This window comes from Puma concolor, chromosome A1, assembly GCF_028749965.1.
Source record: "Puma concolor isolate L17-30 chromosome A1, mPumCon1.1.hap2, whole genome shotgun sequence".
Taxonomy (NCBI): Eukaryota; Metazoa; Chordata; class Mammalia; order Carnivora; family Felidae; genus Puma; species Puma concolor.
The window spans coordinates 170,194,594-170,207,952 of record NC_141667.1 but is presented as its reverse complement, the minus strand read 5'-3'; the positions used below and the strand labels follow the sequence as shown (position 1 = coordinate 170,207,952).

The 13,359-nt window shown below is 35.8% G+C and overlaps 1 protein-coding gene across 11 annotated transcripts in view; it reads left to right on the top strand.

Annotated features, from left to right (window-relative positions):
- PCCA (propionyl-CoA carboxylase subunit alpha) overlaps window positions 1-13,359 on the top strand; it is a 435,628-nt gene that overhangs the window by 200,184 nt on the left and 222,085 nt on the right. For all 11 annotated transcript variants that reach the window (XM_086708562.1, XM_086708568.1, XM_086708558.1 and 8 more), the window contains 3 exons: window positions 6,825-6,968; window positions 8,330-8,404; window positions 12,634-12,702. In XM_086708562.1, the coding sequence (XP_086564688.1) occupies window positions 6,825-6,968; window positions 8,330-8,404; window positions 12,634-12,702 (288 nt within the window). The remainder of the gene's footprint in view (window positions 1-6,824; window positions 6,969-8,329; window positions 8,405-12,633; window positions 12,703-13,359) is intronic.

Genomic DNA, 13,359 nt, shown 5'->3' with positions numbered 1-13,359 from the left:
CCCAATGTGCTTTTTATCTTTGAGTGCTGTGGATCAAAATCTAATAACTTTAGATCTTTATTTTGAAATCCTGTATTCTCAGAAGGTAGAGCATCAGAATTTTAATAGATGTATGCTAGGTTCTGTTCTGGACAAAGAAGCTCTCTGAACCAAAAGAGCACAACCAAAAATAATGGCATCTGTTACACTTTCAGGCTGGAATAACAACAAACCGAACAGGGATCTGTTATGCCAAATACCATTATGAAACTCAGTTTTACATAACAGGGCAATTTCCTCATAATTCAACAGGTAGTTACACCTAAACTACTCTGTTGAGTTGAATCCAACAGGTTCTGCTTACCAAAGAGAGCGTTCTGAAACCAAGTCTTGTAACATTTGTTGGGTTAGATTTGATGTATTTATTTATTTTTTCTTTTTCTTTTTTCTTTTTTTAATGTTTATATTAGAGAGAGAGAGAGACAGTCTGTGAGCAGGGGAGGGACAGAGAGAGCTGGAGACAGAGCCTGCACAGAGCCTGATGCAAGGCCAGAACCCATGAGCTGCAAGATCATGACCTGAGCCTGTCAGGTGCTTAACTGACTGAGCCACCCAGGTGCCCCAAGACTTGATGCATTTAATAAAGATGTTTCGTAAAATCACGTTAATTTTGCAAAATTACAAAAAACATTATTTGAATATTATTCTTTTTTTAATTAAAATTTTATTTTTATTTTTTATTTGTTTTTTCCTGAGAGAGAGTGCATGATCAGGGGAAGGGCAGAGAGAGAGAGAGGGAGAGAGAGGGAGGGAGGGAGGGAGAGAGAGAGAGAGACAGACAGACAGACAGACAGACAGGCTGAATCTGAAGCAGGCTCCAGGCTCTGAGCTGTCAGCACAGAGCCCGACACCAGACTCCAGCTCACAAGATTGTGAAATCATGGCCTGAGCTGAAGTCAGACACTTAACTGACTGAGTCACCCAGGCATCCCTGATTATTAGATACTCTTAATGTTCACTCACCAAATACCTCTTCTTTGTAATTCATATGCCTTCTATATAAAATGAGAGTGGAGTATTAAGGAACAGGTTCATGCATATGGTGGGATTTTGTAAATTTCAGTGCTATTACATGTTAGTTAGGTATGTTGGTTGGGTCATCTTTGGGGACACCTTCTGCCTTGACTAGGCAATTGGGCCACCATTTACCAGTTGACAATTACAACCAAATACTTCTTCATTTAAGGAATTTTGAATATTTTTCATAACCCTCCTTCTCTCTCATGGCCAAGTTAACACATACTTCTTTGTTCTGACTTCTCTATACTTTCTGTGACTTTTTTCTCTTTTGAACTTCCCTCAGTGTTAATTTTCATTTGAGGTTAACTTAAGTGTATAATTAGAATTGCCTGTATTTTGCTCTTCTTGAGGAAAACTTGCCTGTTACTTCATTACCTATTCTTTAAATCTTAGGAATTGTTAGGCAAATAACACAAAATATTTAAAAGTTTAAGTCAGAGAAAACCTATTGAACAAATTATCTACTATTGATTATTTAACATGGTGGATTTTGATTAAAGAGAAAATGTTGACTAAGGCAGATATCTTTATTATTATTTTAATGTTTATTTATTTGAGAGAACACAAGCAGGGGAGGGGCAGAGAGAGAGAGAGAGAGAGAGAGAGAGAGAGAGAATGAATGTGAATGAATGAATGAATGAATCCCAAGCAGGCTCTGCACTGCCAGCACAGGGCCCGATGTGGAGCTTGAACCCACAAACTGAGATCATGACCTGAGCTGAGATCAAGAGTTGGATGCTTAACAAACTGAGCCACCCAAGATATCTTTATGTTTGATTGAAGATAAAATGTTGATCAAGTCAGATACCTTTATTTTAATAATATTTTATTATATAAAACAAACTTTAGTGATGTTGCTTTAATTTGTATTAATTTTATGTGAAATTCTTTCAGATGTACAGAAAAATTGCAAAATGTCACAAAGATGTTCTGAACACCTTTCACTAACATTTACATTTGCTTTATGTCTCTCTCTGTATGTCTTCTTTGCCTGGAACATTTAAGGGTAAATTGCAGGCCTGGTATCCCTTTACTTCTAAATATGTCTGTATTTCCTAAAAACAAGAAGAAGATTTTCTTTCTTTCTTTCTTTCTTTCTTTCTTTCTTTCTTTCTTTCTTTCTTTCTTTCTTTCTTTCTTTCTTTCTTTTCTTCTTTCTTTCTTTCTTTCTTTCTCTCTCTCTCTCTCTCTCTCTCTCTCCCTCCCTCCCTCCCTCCTCCTCCTCCTCCTCCTCCTTTTTGAGTGATGGGGTGGGGGAAGGGGCAGAGGGAGGGAAGGAGAGAGAGAGAAAGAGAAAGAGGAGAAAGAGAATCTTAAACAGGCTCCATGCTCAGCTCAGAGCTCAATGCTGCACTTGATCCCATGACCCTGGGATCATGACCTGAGCCAAAGTCAAGAGTCAGATACCATCCAGGCACCCCAAGAAAATTATTTTACATTACCACAGTGCCATTATAAAAATCGGGATATTAACATTTACATATTATTTATCATCTAATCTACGGATCATATTCAGATTTTACTGGTTGTTCCACTAAAGTCTTTCAGGGTAAAAGAAACCCATTTTCTGGACCCTACATTACATTTACTTGTCATACCTCTCTTTCTCCATCTAGAACAGTTTGTTATTTTTTTTTTTTCCAACTATGATCTTTACATTTTTTCATGAGCACAGGCTCTTTATTTTATAGAACATCCCTCATGTTGCATCTGTCTGCTTTCTGATGATTATATTGAGGCTCTGTATCTTGTCAAATATACAGAAGATGTACTGTCCTCCTCTGACCACCACGTAGGAGACCTGCGAGGTCTGTTTATCCCGTTACTGCTGAGGTTGACTTGGTTAACTGATGTCTCTTACATTACTGTAGAGTTACTACTTTTCCCTTCGTCATCAGTAAGGTATTTTATTGGGAGTTACTTCAGTACTGGAAATGTTTCATGATACTTTCACTCACTAGTTTTAGATACTTCACTGTTTGTATTTAATGAGAAATGAGGTTAAAGATTGCGATGGCAGACCCAATGCTGGAAAGACTTGTTTTTCTAAGTTCCTTAGTGTTGAAGTTTGATGCATTAAGAACTCAGAGGTGAAGCAAAATCAGATTTACCTCACTGTTGGATTTGATAAGCTCAGTTATTTATTTTTTGGGGGGAAATACATTTAAAGGAACAAATACATTTGAAAACAGAGTGGCAAGAGGTCTATACACAAACACGGATATTAGTGACAGCTTGCTGGTGATCAAGAAGACAAAACTAAATGAAAATAGCAAATGGATTTATAAAAAGCTGGATGTTTGCAATCATCTGGTGTAGGCATATAGAACTATATAGACTCACTCTAGCACGATTGTGTGTTCCATAGTATGACATTTCATGATTGTAGCTGTTTGCACCTATTTGAACAAAACATTCATGGAGAGATAGAGGCATTGCCAGTACAAACTGATTTATCAGCTACTAACAGACCCTGCAGAGTGCACATTCTCTCACTAATCCCAATCACAAATTTGTCTTCAAGGATTCAGAAATTCTGACTTGTTTTGGGCTTTTTTTTTTTTTTTTTTTTTTTACTAATGTGTAATTTTTTTGTGGTGGGGGAAGTTTAGGTCTTTTGTTGACTAAACCATGAGATTTATATACTAGAATGTCAGTGTATTAATCTTCAAATGCAGAATCATACTATTTAGTGTATCCTTATTCATATAGTTCTTGGAACTAGCACCCTTTCTACTGGGTAGAAAAATTATGTGTGAAGCCAGGTTCTTGAAAATTTTTTTGTCACAATAAGGGAATTCATTTTTGTATTTTGAATATTTAAGGCATGGTTTCTAAAAGTGTGTTCCGTGGACTTCTCAACCCATAGGATATCGTCCAAAAGCAGGTGTGTGGGTGAATAAGTGCTGTATAATACCCTCCTCTTGAGAATCCCAAAGCATATTGACAGATTAATGAGTCTGAAGAGTCTTAAAAAAAAAAAAAAAGAAGAAGAACATATTTAACTTAGGTGAAATCACTGTTTTCTGAATAGAAGTGACATAGAAACCTTGTGGGTTTTTTTCCCCCCTTCCACATAATAGTCCTCTGAATATATGTTTATTGGCATTAAACTTATGTAGATTTTTCTTCTGGTGGGACAAGACAAAACTGTTGGCCTACCAGACACCAGTCTTTGAGTCTCTCTTTGAATAACCTTTCGTTCCAGTTAGCTGCCTTCACTTTCCATTGATCCTTGCTCCCTGCCCTTTTTTCCCCCCTTTTAAAACACATTTTTAAAACTTCTATTGAATTATATTTTGGCCTGGGAACTGTTTTGTCTCTTTGTGTATCTCTGTTCTGATCTCTTAAGTATGGAGTTTGACTTGCAGAGGGGAACCTGTTTCCAAGTTCTCAGAAATGGGGCTATACATGGTTATTTAAGCAATGTTATGCCTACAAGATTCCTGGTGATACTAAGGCAGGCTCTAACGGAAATGTTTCACACATCCAGTTGAATAACTTCAGAGTTATATTCAAATGTATTTAGAAATATTTCTTTAACAATACTTGAACCTAAGTGGGTACGTTTTTTAAGTTCTGCACGTAATGATTTTGCTTTTAGCAGCTAGTTGTTATTCTAGTTACCTACTTAATTATTTTATTTTGATATGATTGTAGCTCACTAATTGAGATTGAAAAATGTGTTGTTTCTGTTCTATAATTCTAAGTTAGTGTCAAGTGGGTCCATTTTTGGATTTCGTTTAATACGGGTCTTACATACTTTTCTCTTAGACAGTTACAGAAAATCTTCTAAGGTAAACAGAGCCTTATAATGAATTTGGGTCTTTAAACTTTAATAATACTGTGTTTTATAGAAGACAACAGCACCTAATTATGCAGCTGTTTATGTTTACTACATTTTTTTAAGTTTTTTTTTTTTTAAGTAATCTCTGCACCCAATGTGGGGCTTGAACTCACGACCCTGAGATTAAGAGTCACATGCTCCCCTGACTGAGCCAGCCAAGCGCCCCAGTTTACTACATGTTTTTATATGCATTTTTATATGAGGAGAATAGGAACGTCATACCATCTCTGGAGTGACCTGAATGCCAGTGCTGCCTCTACCATTTGCTGTAGATGTGTCTCTGGATTTGCTGCTCACTTATTCATTCAATATATATTGATTTGCCTAGTATATTTTCTGGGCACTAGCCAGAGGAGGAAATTAGGTCATTCACTTTTAAAATTGTTTTCTCACCTATGGAGGTGTATGAATAGTATTGACATAAAGCCCTTGGCACATAGTAGGCTCACTTTGAATAGAGTGATAAGATGCCTTCCCGTTCAGATTTGTTTCTAGCAGTGATAGAGGGGCTTTACACTATTCCTTTCTTGTTATATTTATCATATAGAATCTTGTTTCTCAAAAAACCATAATTTGCTTTGAAAAATTTAATTTTTGAACTATCTAATAAGATCTTTATTTAGTGTCACGTTCATTTTGCAAAGGGTAGATGCTTATTTTAGTGATGATTTGTCATTAAAATTATGTCAAAATGTCTTAAAATGTTGTTGAAACTGTAAACAAACTCATAACACACACAGAGCTAATTATGGATGCCATCTGTTTATTTTTACAAAGCTTTTTTCTTTTCTTTTTTTTTTTTTTAAGACCATGGCATTGTCTGCTTATGATAAGCTTCGAGATTATTATAATGACTAAGTCCTGTCCTTCAATTAGTGTAGTTGAAGATGGGAAGACAATTCGTTTGTTCATTGACCTTTTCCCGTGTCAGAGTTTATGAAATTGGACATGTCATGATAAAGAAACTATTAAGAGGTGCATTTGGAACATGCTTTAGTTTTTATGAGAAAAGAAATTGGTATTTAAAGTAACAGATGTGGCTAAAGTTTTAAATTTTTAAAACTTCTTCAAGGTTTTTGATGAGAGACCTATCATTTGCTCCTTATCAGTGCCGTAAGTGGCTTTTTTGTAGCTTCGTTAAATTTAGGAACTTGCGAGCAATCAAGCAAATTCATAATGATGTGTATCCCTGTTAGCATCCCTCTATGTCAGTGCATGTTTTTGTACATGTGTATCCCATGTGTGAGTGTGGAAGGCCAGGGATCCCCATGACAGCATCATCCAAAGTAGTTATCGGCAATTTGCTGAGAAAGCAGAGTGATTTCACTGGCTCAGTTTTGCTATTGTGCATGCTAAGCACTCCCCATGTAAGTCTGAAGGGAAAACAACCTGCAGGATCCATCTGCTCCTTTCTGCTACACTGCATTGATGTAAGAGTACGCTAATCTGGTTGCTTGTCAGGACAGGTTAGTGAAAGCATGAGAGTGAGTGAGACCAGGCTAGCTTAGTGCTTTGGAAAATCATAAGCTGCCTCTGTGGATGCCATGCTAAGTGTAGCAGAATAGTTGATTACCAGCCATACCGAGGATTGCAGCTAAATATGTAATTTTCAGATAAGAATTAGTTTCAGAATTGAAAGTGGGAAGCATTGCTGGACGACATCTAATTAAAAACTGAGACAAGTGATACAGATAGTTTACAAATACTTTTAGGCATTGGGGTTTTTTTCTTTTTTTAAATCATGCTTTGTATTAGATTGTGCTTGTTTAATTTTATTCTCTCGGTTTTTTAGTTAAAAATGATTAAATGTTATGTATAATTAACCCCATGTTGTCCAGGAACTGCTGAAATTGTTCTTGCCTATTCTGTTTATTCCCCTTGTCCTACACCTATTGACTGGCAGATATTGGCCTTGCAGGTGGAGCATCCTGTCACAGAATGCATTACTGGCCTGGACCTAGTCCAAGAAATGATCCGTGTTGCCAAGGGTTACCCTCTCAGGCACAAACAAGCTGATATTCCCATCAACGGCTGGGCAGTTGAATGTCGGGTGTATGCTGAGGTAAAATGAATGATGTTCACAGAAAATGAATGATGTCCCGAGACATGGGACCAGGGAAAACTAAACAGCAAGAGCAAGTTAGGGCTTCATAACCCATGTGATGTGTTTGCTTATGTAATAGAGAATCAAACCAGGCAAAAGAGGGGGCAGTTTTGACGCAATGCAAAATAGTTTTAAAAGACTGAGTTTGTTTAAGTTCTGTGTATTTCTGTGCACGGGCAAGATAGCCACCAATCAGTTTAAGGGGCAACAAAGCATTCGTTAAATATTCTTGCTTTTGTTAAATATTCAATATGTTTGCATGGACCAGGGTTTTTATTTTGTTTGTTTTCAGATCACATTTGAAACGAACAGAATCATTTATTTCTCTGTTGTTGTTTGTCTTTTGCTTTTTGTTTTTAAGAGCCTACCCTGCATACACATTAGTTGTTAATATTAACTTAATTTTTTTTGCAAGTTTATTTTCTGATAAACCTTATGATTACATGAAAGTAGTGATTGAAATTTAAATTGCAAAGCTTTCATTCATAATTTTAATTATGGAATTTACTCCTAAGCTTTCAGTCCAAAACTTTTGTATTATCTTATAACTATATTAATCAGATAATAAAGCAATCAACATCTGAAAATGCTTTTTTCAATGAGTGAAACAATTCAAGGAAGCATTTAATACTATCTTTTGCTTTTAGAATTCAAAGTCCTTTAAAAAAAATAAATTAATGGTACCTGTGTTTAAGAATACTTGAAGTTGTTTTGAAATGTTTTTCAAGGATCTTGAGAATATACTTGCCCGGGTTATTATTCTTGCTTTTTATCATATTTTAAATGGTATTGTTATGACACTGAACTCATTTAATTTTTATTCTGATGATCTAAGATATTTACAAGTGGGGCACATATCTAATAATAGCACATGCAAAGTTTTTTTTCAGGTCTTTACTTGAAGAACCAAAATTCTCCAATTTTGCCGTATGTGAACTGTTTTGAGAGCAAGAAAAACAGTTATCTTTAGTGCACTACAGTTGCTGTTCTGAACTTGGGGATGTTTTGATGTAATGCCTAGGTTATTTTATTTTTGCCCAAGGCATTTGAAGACAATTTATAAAATGTTGCAATTTTACCAATTTCAATAAAGTATGACTAACGTCAGGCTCAATTCTGCTTACATTTCAGTTTAATTTTTAAATACTTCTCTAAGTAATCTAGAGTGAGTATAAGACAGTGATCTTAGGAAATCATGATTTGGTAAATACTGTGTGTTGAAAATAGATCTATAAATGCTTCTTCATTGTATAAATATTTAACCTTACTTTGCTGATTTATATTTCAAAGACTGTGCTTCCTTTCCTTTGAACTTTCAGGACCCCTACAAGTCTTTTGGTTTACCGTCCGTTGGGAGATTGTCTCAGTACCAAGAACCAATACATCTACCTGGTGTAAGTCATTAAGCTGCAATGCCAAGTGAGGGGTTAAAATCTTGATTTATGTCATACTTTTATGTTAAAGCATGTCAACACCAAAGGGTGTAAATAGAAGGACAAGTGAAATTTGTGGATAAATCACAGTTTTTTGTTATTTAAAAAAAAATATTTTGTACTTGGTGATGTGTAAGGAAGTCAGAATTCCCTTCACAGGGAAGTCTAGAGACATCTGACTTCTGAATAAATGATAGTTTACAATGTTCCCAATTGTTTTGAAAATGGTAATGAAAAAGATCACAGGATCCTAAGAATGGGAAATGACTTTTCTGTATTACTTTAATATTTTCAATAAATCTAACCTAGCTTCCCTGTATAGTCAGATGTCACGAAATTCAGCCTCTTAATTGAAATGGATTAAGGAAAACAAAGTGTGCCTCATTCTGTTAAGTGTCACGTACTTTAAGAAGTACATATTTCTACCAGTTAAAGAAAAGTGATCACTGTCCACTTAATTCATAGTTCTTCTATATTTAATAAGTGTTCTTTAAATAGTTTTTGTTGCATATAAAGAACAAGGGCATACCCTTTTTCTTAATCAAGGTAATGTGTGTGTGTGTGTGTGTGTGTGTGTGTACACACACACACACACACACACACACACACCATTATGTTAACTAGTGGATGACAAGGCGGTACCATCTGTGAATATGATTATTCAGTCTGATTACTGACATGAAGATGGTGAAAGATTACAGGAAGGATTCTAAATTCGAAGATGTTATTGGATATATGATTTATTTCACTTTTTAAATTGTTTTTGCCCATATGCGTTCTGAAGAGACTTGACCCTTTCTAGGCTGGGAGACTCCATGCTGTGTTCAAAGCCTGAAGGCAGAAAAAAAATTGTAAAGATTTAACAGGCATTATGTGACGTTAAATAGCAGATGAGAAAACCAGTATCATAGGGACATATCTAAACATTTTTTTAATCAAACAAAAAAGTATTAAATAAGAATTCATAATGATTACTTTAGTTGTTAGAAGTTTTCACCATGTTGTAATAGCTAACAGGATGTCAAACATTTTGCCCTCGCAAGTTTTTGCAATTTGCAATTTTCAAACGTGAGACCTGTTGAAAGTACAAGTGATAATGGACAAACTATACCCCCTACAGTCTTTGTCCCACCAAATCTTTCTTCAATTAATGCTGCAGCAGGAGTTTTATGTAATAACATTTGCGGTTGTGAGCCATCCATAGAAAGAAAAAACAATTAAAATGCCTTAAATGTTCTGCTTACTGCTGTTATTTGCTTGTGTGAATGTTGCATGTCAGCTAAATGGACCAAGGAATAGATAAAGTGATTGGGTGCGGGAGAGTGCACACCAAGCTTTGTCTATCATTATTGCTGGGAGCAATCAAATTGATGTCAGCAGGACAGTAGATGCGTTGACAGCTGTAATTATGTATCTCCATGGTGATCACTTTTGGCCTGTCATGGAGGCCCACGAGTCCCCTCCCTTGGAAGCATTTAATCAGATTGGGCTGTCACTTGTCAGGTAGACATGGCGGGCTGGGAGTTGGACTGAGGGGGAGAGGTGAATGGAGCATGAAGGGTGGGAGACGGCTGGTAGTTTCACACGGTCCACCGTTGATACAGAAGAAAGACATTTAAATTACGCTAGATGTTTTCTGAGCAATGGCTTGAGACCCTCAATACACAGGTGCCTGGGTGTTGGTGTTTCCTCCTTGCCTCTTTAACTAGATCAGTTGGTTTTAATTTAGGAAACTTTTTGGTTATTACCCTTTTTTTTTTTGGTCACAGGAATACATACTTGAACGTTAACTTACAGTTTGTAGTTTTCACTTGCTTTTTTAAGCCTACAGTTTACTCATTCTGGCTTTGATGAAGATTTTTTGTGTGTGTCTTTGATCACCACATTTTATAAATTTGGTAGTTTCTGTAATTTTGTTCTCAGAAATTTGGTTATAATTCCATTTGACTTATTCTTAAAGCTTTGTGTGCAAAAGCTAAGATATATATATGTTTTTGTGTGTAGCCTTTGTTTTCATCGGGGAATAGCAACTTAATTTGACTTTGAATTCATTGTTAGAAATAAAAAAAGCTGATGATTATTTGAAAACTACATAAGCAGGAAATTATAAGTCAGAGTCTTCATGCTTTGTTACAGTTTTAAATTGGAAATGTTGATTTGCTAATGAGACATGTGTTTGATTAGAGATGTGTGTTGATTATGTATAATACCTCTTGATTTTACCCTATGTATTTTTAAATTAAAATGACATACCTTCTGTGATCATAATTTTAGTAAATGAAATAGTTATATCTAAGAGCCCTAGGTAACTTAACTTTCAGGATGGTGTTGTTCAAAGTGACTAAAATTTTAAATTATGAACCAGAGAAGAGTGTAACAAATAATCTTTATTGTCTATGTTATTTTACCAGTGGGTTGAACATTAAAGTTCTGCGCTAGGTTTGTAGCAGTTTACATAGCAAATAGGAGGATATATTTAAAGCCAAAGATCTTAGAATTTTTACCAATCTCAATTGGAAACACAGCTTTAGCAAGCGTGCTCTGGTTTTAAATAATACATGGTGATAAAATGAGCTCTTTAACTTTTTGCTACTAAAATTAAGAAAATGCAAGTTCAGAAGGCTCTTTTCTGCTATGTAAGTTGGATGCCAGCTGCCATTTGGGGGCTCTGTAAATGTGGGGAGAGGGTAGATTATGATTTTATTGCTTTCACAGCTGCCCCATTAATTCTTTTCTAGTTTTTATCAACACTGTGTATTTCATAGCACTGAAGTATGTTTTCAGAAAATAGAAAGCCAGGATATTTTTAAGTGTGCTGAATGACTGTCATTTAAAATTGAGATTTTCATATATGAATGTGAATGTAAATACAAATAACCATACTTTCGTGTTTGCAAATGCAGAGATAAAAGCACTCTGAGTTTGTTATAGTGTTACCTTCTAAAACCTTACGAAGAGAATAATAGTAGTGTGATTTTTTTAAAGATTGAAACTATGCTTTATCTTTTGATGTCACTGTATAATAAAGCCATCATCGGACCCTCATGTGGATATCCTAGACAAGAGGTTCTACATGTGGTCCCTTGATAATTGCCTAAATTAAAATATTAAAGGCCTAACAGCCGCTGTGTTGACCTTTTTCTGCCTTGCTGCAGACAGATGAGCTGCTGTTTATTAGGAAGGCTTCTTCCCACAGGTGAAGAGCTATGTGAGCTTCCGCTCTTCTCTTCCCACCCCTTTACGATGTTGGGCATCAAAGTCCTGCTGTTCTGGCAGCTTCGATTAAATTCCTCTATCTTCAAGACCCCTAGGACATGCTTGACAGTCTTAAGTATTTTGATTAGCTTTTAAATACCTCAGATTCCAAAACTTAGGCACAATAATTTAATAAATATTTCGTCCTCAGCAACTGCTCATTTTAAAAGTTTTACATGGCTAACCTCTGTGCCTTACTGCTGGTATCAAACTGGGAGATGAAAACAAGAATCAGCGATGTACTAACTAACTTGTTGGCTGGTTAACAGCAATCAGGCTCTTCAAAAGAATATTTTGAACTTGGGCTATTTTTTTTCCCCCATGAAAATTGCAAAATCAGAACTCTAATTGGGGCTGTGTCCTTACAAAGCAAAGCTATGAGAAAAGCTGTGTAAACATTAAAGTCTCAGGGGACTAACAGTAACAGAGAAAAAATGTACAGTTGAGAGGGTAAGGCAAAAAAGGAAAGTGTTACAGACATGAAAGTCACAGGACCAGCGTTCTTGTAGAGCTGATGAGCAGAACTCCCGGGTCCTGCTGCATGGCTTGACTAGGGTCCTCCCTGAAGCTCTCAGAAGGGTACAGTGGGGAGTGTGCCTAGAAGGGGCATCATTCATGCCATGCTTCAGTTGGAAGACACCATCAAATAGCTACAAATGCATCCCAGGATAGTGATGTATAAAGTTTTATTGTTGTTATTTTTTGCAGTTTCTTCGTTCCTTTGTTTGGAGTGAGAACAAAAAAATGCGTTATACTACATGGTATAACAGATCAAGATAATTTGGTCTCTATATGGTTTAGATTGTTTTTCTGTTTTCCAGAAGTTGAGATATTACTTGAGATTAAATTATCCATCTGCTCCTTGGAAATTAAATTTGTTGTTAGAAAAATATCTGCACAATATGAAGTTACTTTCATTTCTTTCTTTCTCCCAGGTCCGGGTTGACAGCGGCATCCAACCAGGAAGTGACATTAGCATTTATTATGATCCAATGATTTCAAAAGTTAGTTCGATTTCCTAATGGCTTTGTACATTTTTCTCCTGAAAGACAGTGGAAGTATTAAAGTTAAAAAATCTTAAATTGATCCTTTCTCTGAATCATGTGCTGTGTAATTAAACAAGTAATTATGCATTGATGGAAAAGTGAAAGCAGAGCAGATTTTCTTTCTCTTGAGAAATTTCAACAGCATGTTACTTTGTAATAGTCCCCAATCAAGTCAGTCATTTGCTCGTCCCCAATCAAATCAAATGATGATCCCTTCCCCCAACAATAATAAAGTTATCTAACCAGTGGCTCCAGTGCAGCCGATACAGTGAGCCTGAATTAGGTTATTTGGTCATCCCTAGAAATTACCTGAGGTGGAAGTATGGATGGCTTGCCATGTCAAGGAGTTGAGCTGATAGGTCATGTTTTTTGGCATACTTTTTACCATTTCTTTTCCATTTTTATGAATCACTAATTACTTGTGGTGATTGCACATAATTAAGTTTTATGTTAGAGTACAAGCTGTCTTTTTGCCTACCTGTCTTTTGAAATTTGACTTCCCAGAATAAATTAACAATGCTGCTCAAATTTTTAGGTCTTTCAAAATCATTAGAATCTTAAGATCTCATAAAATGTGGGATTCTGACTGCAGTAGTTGAAACTGGGGATTTCATG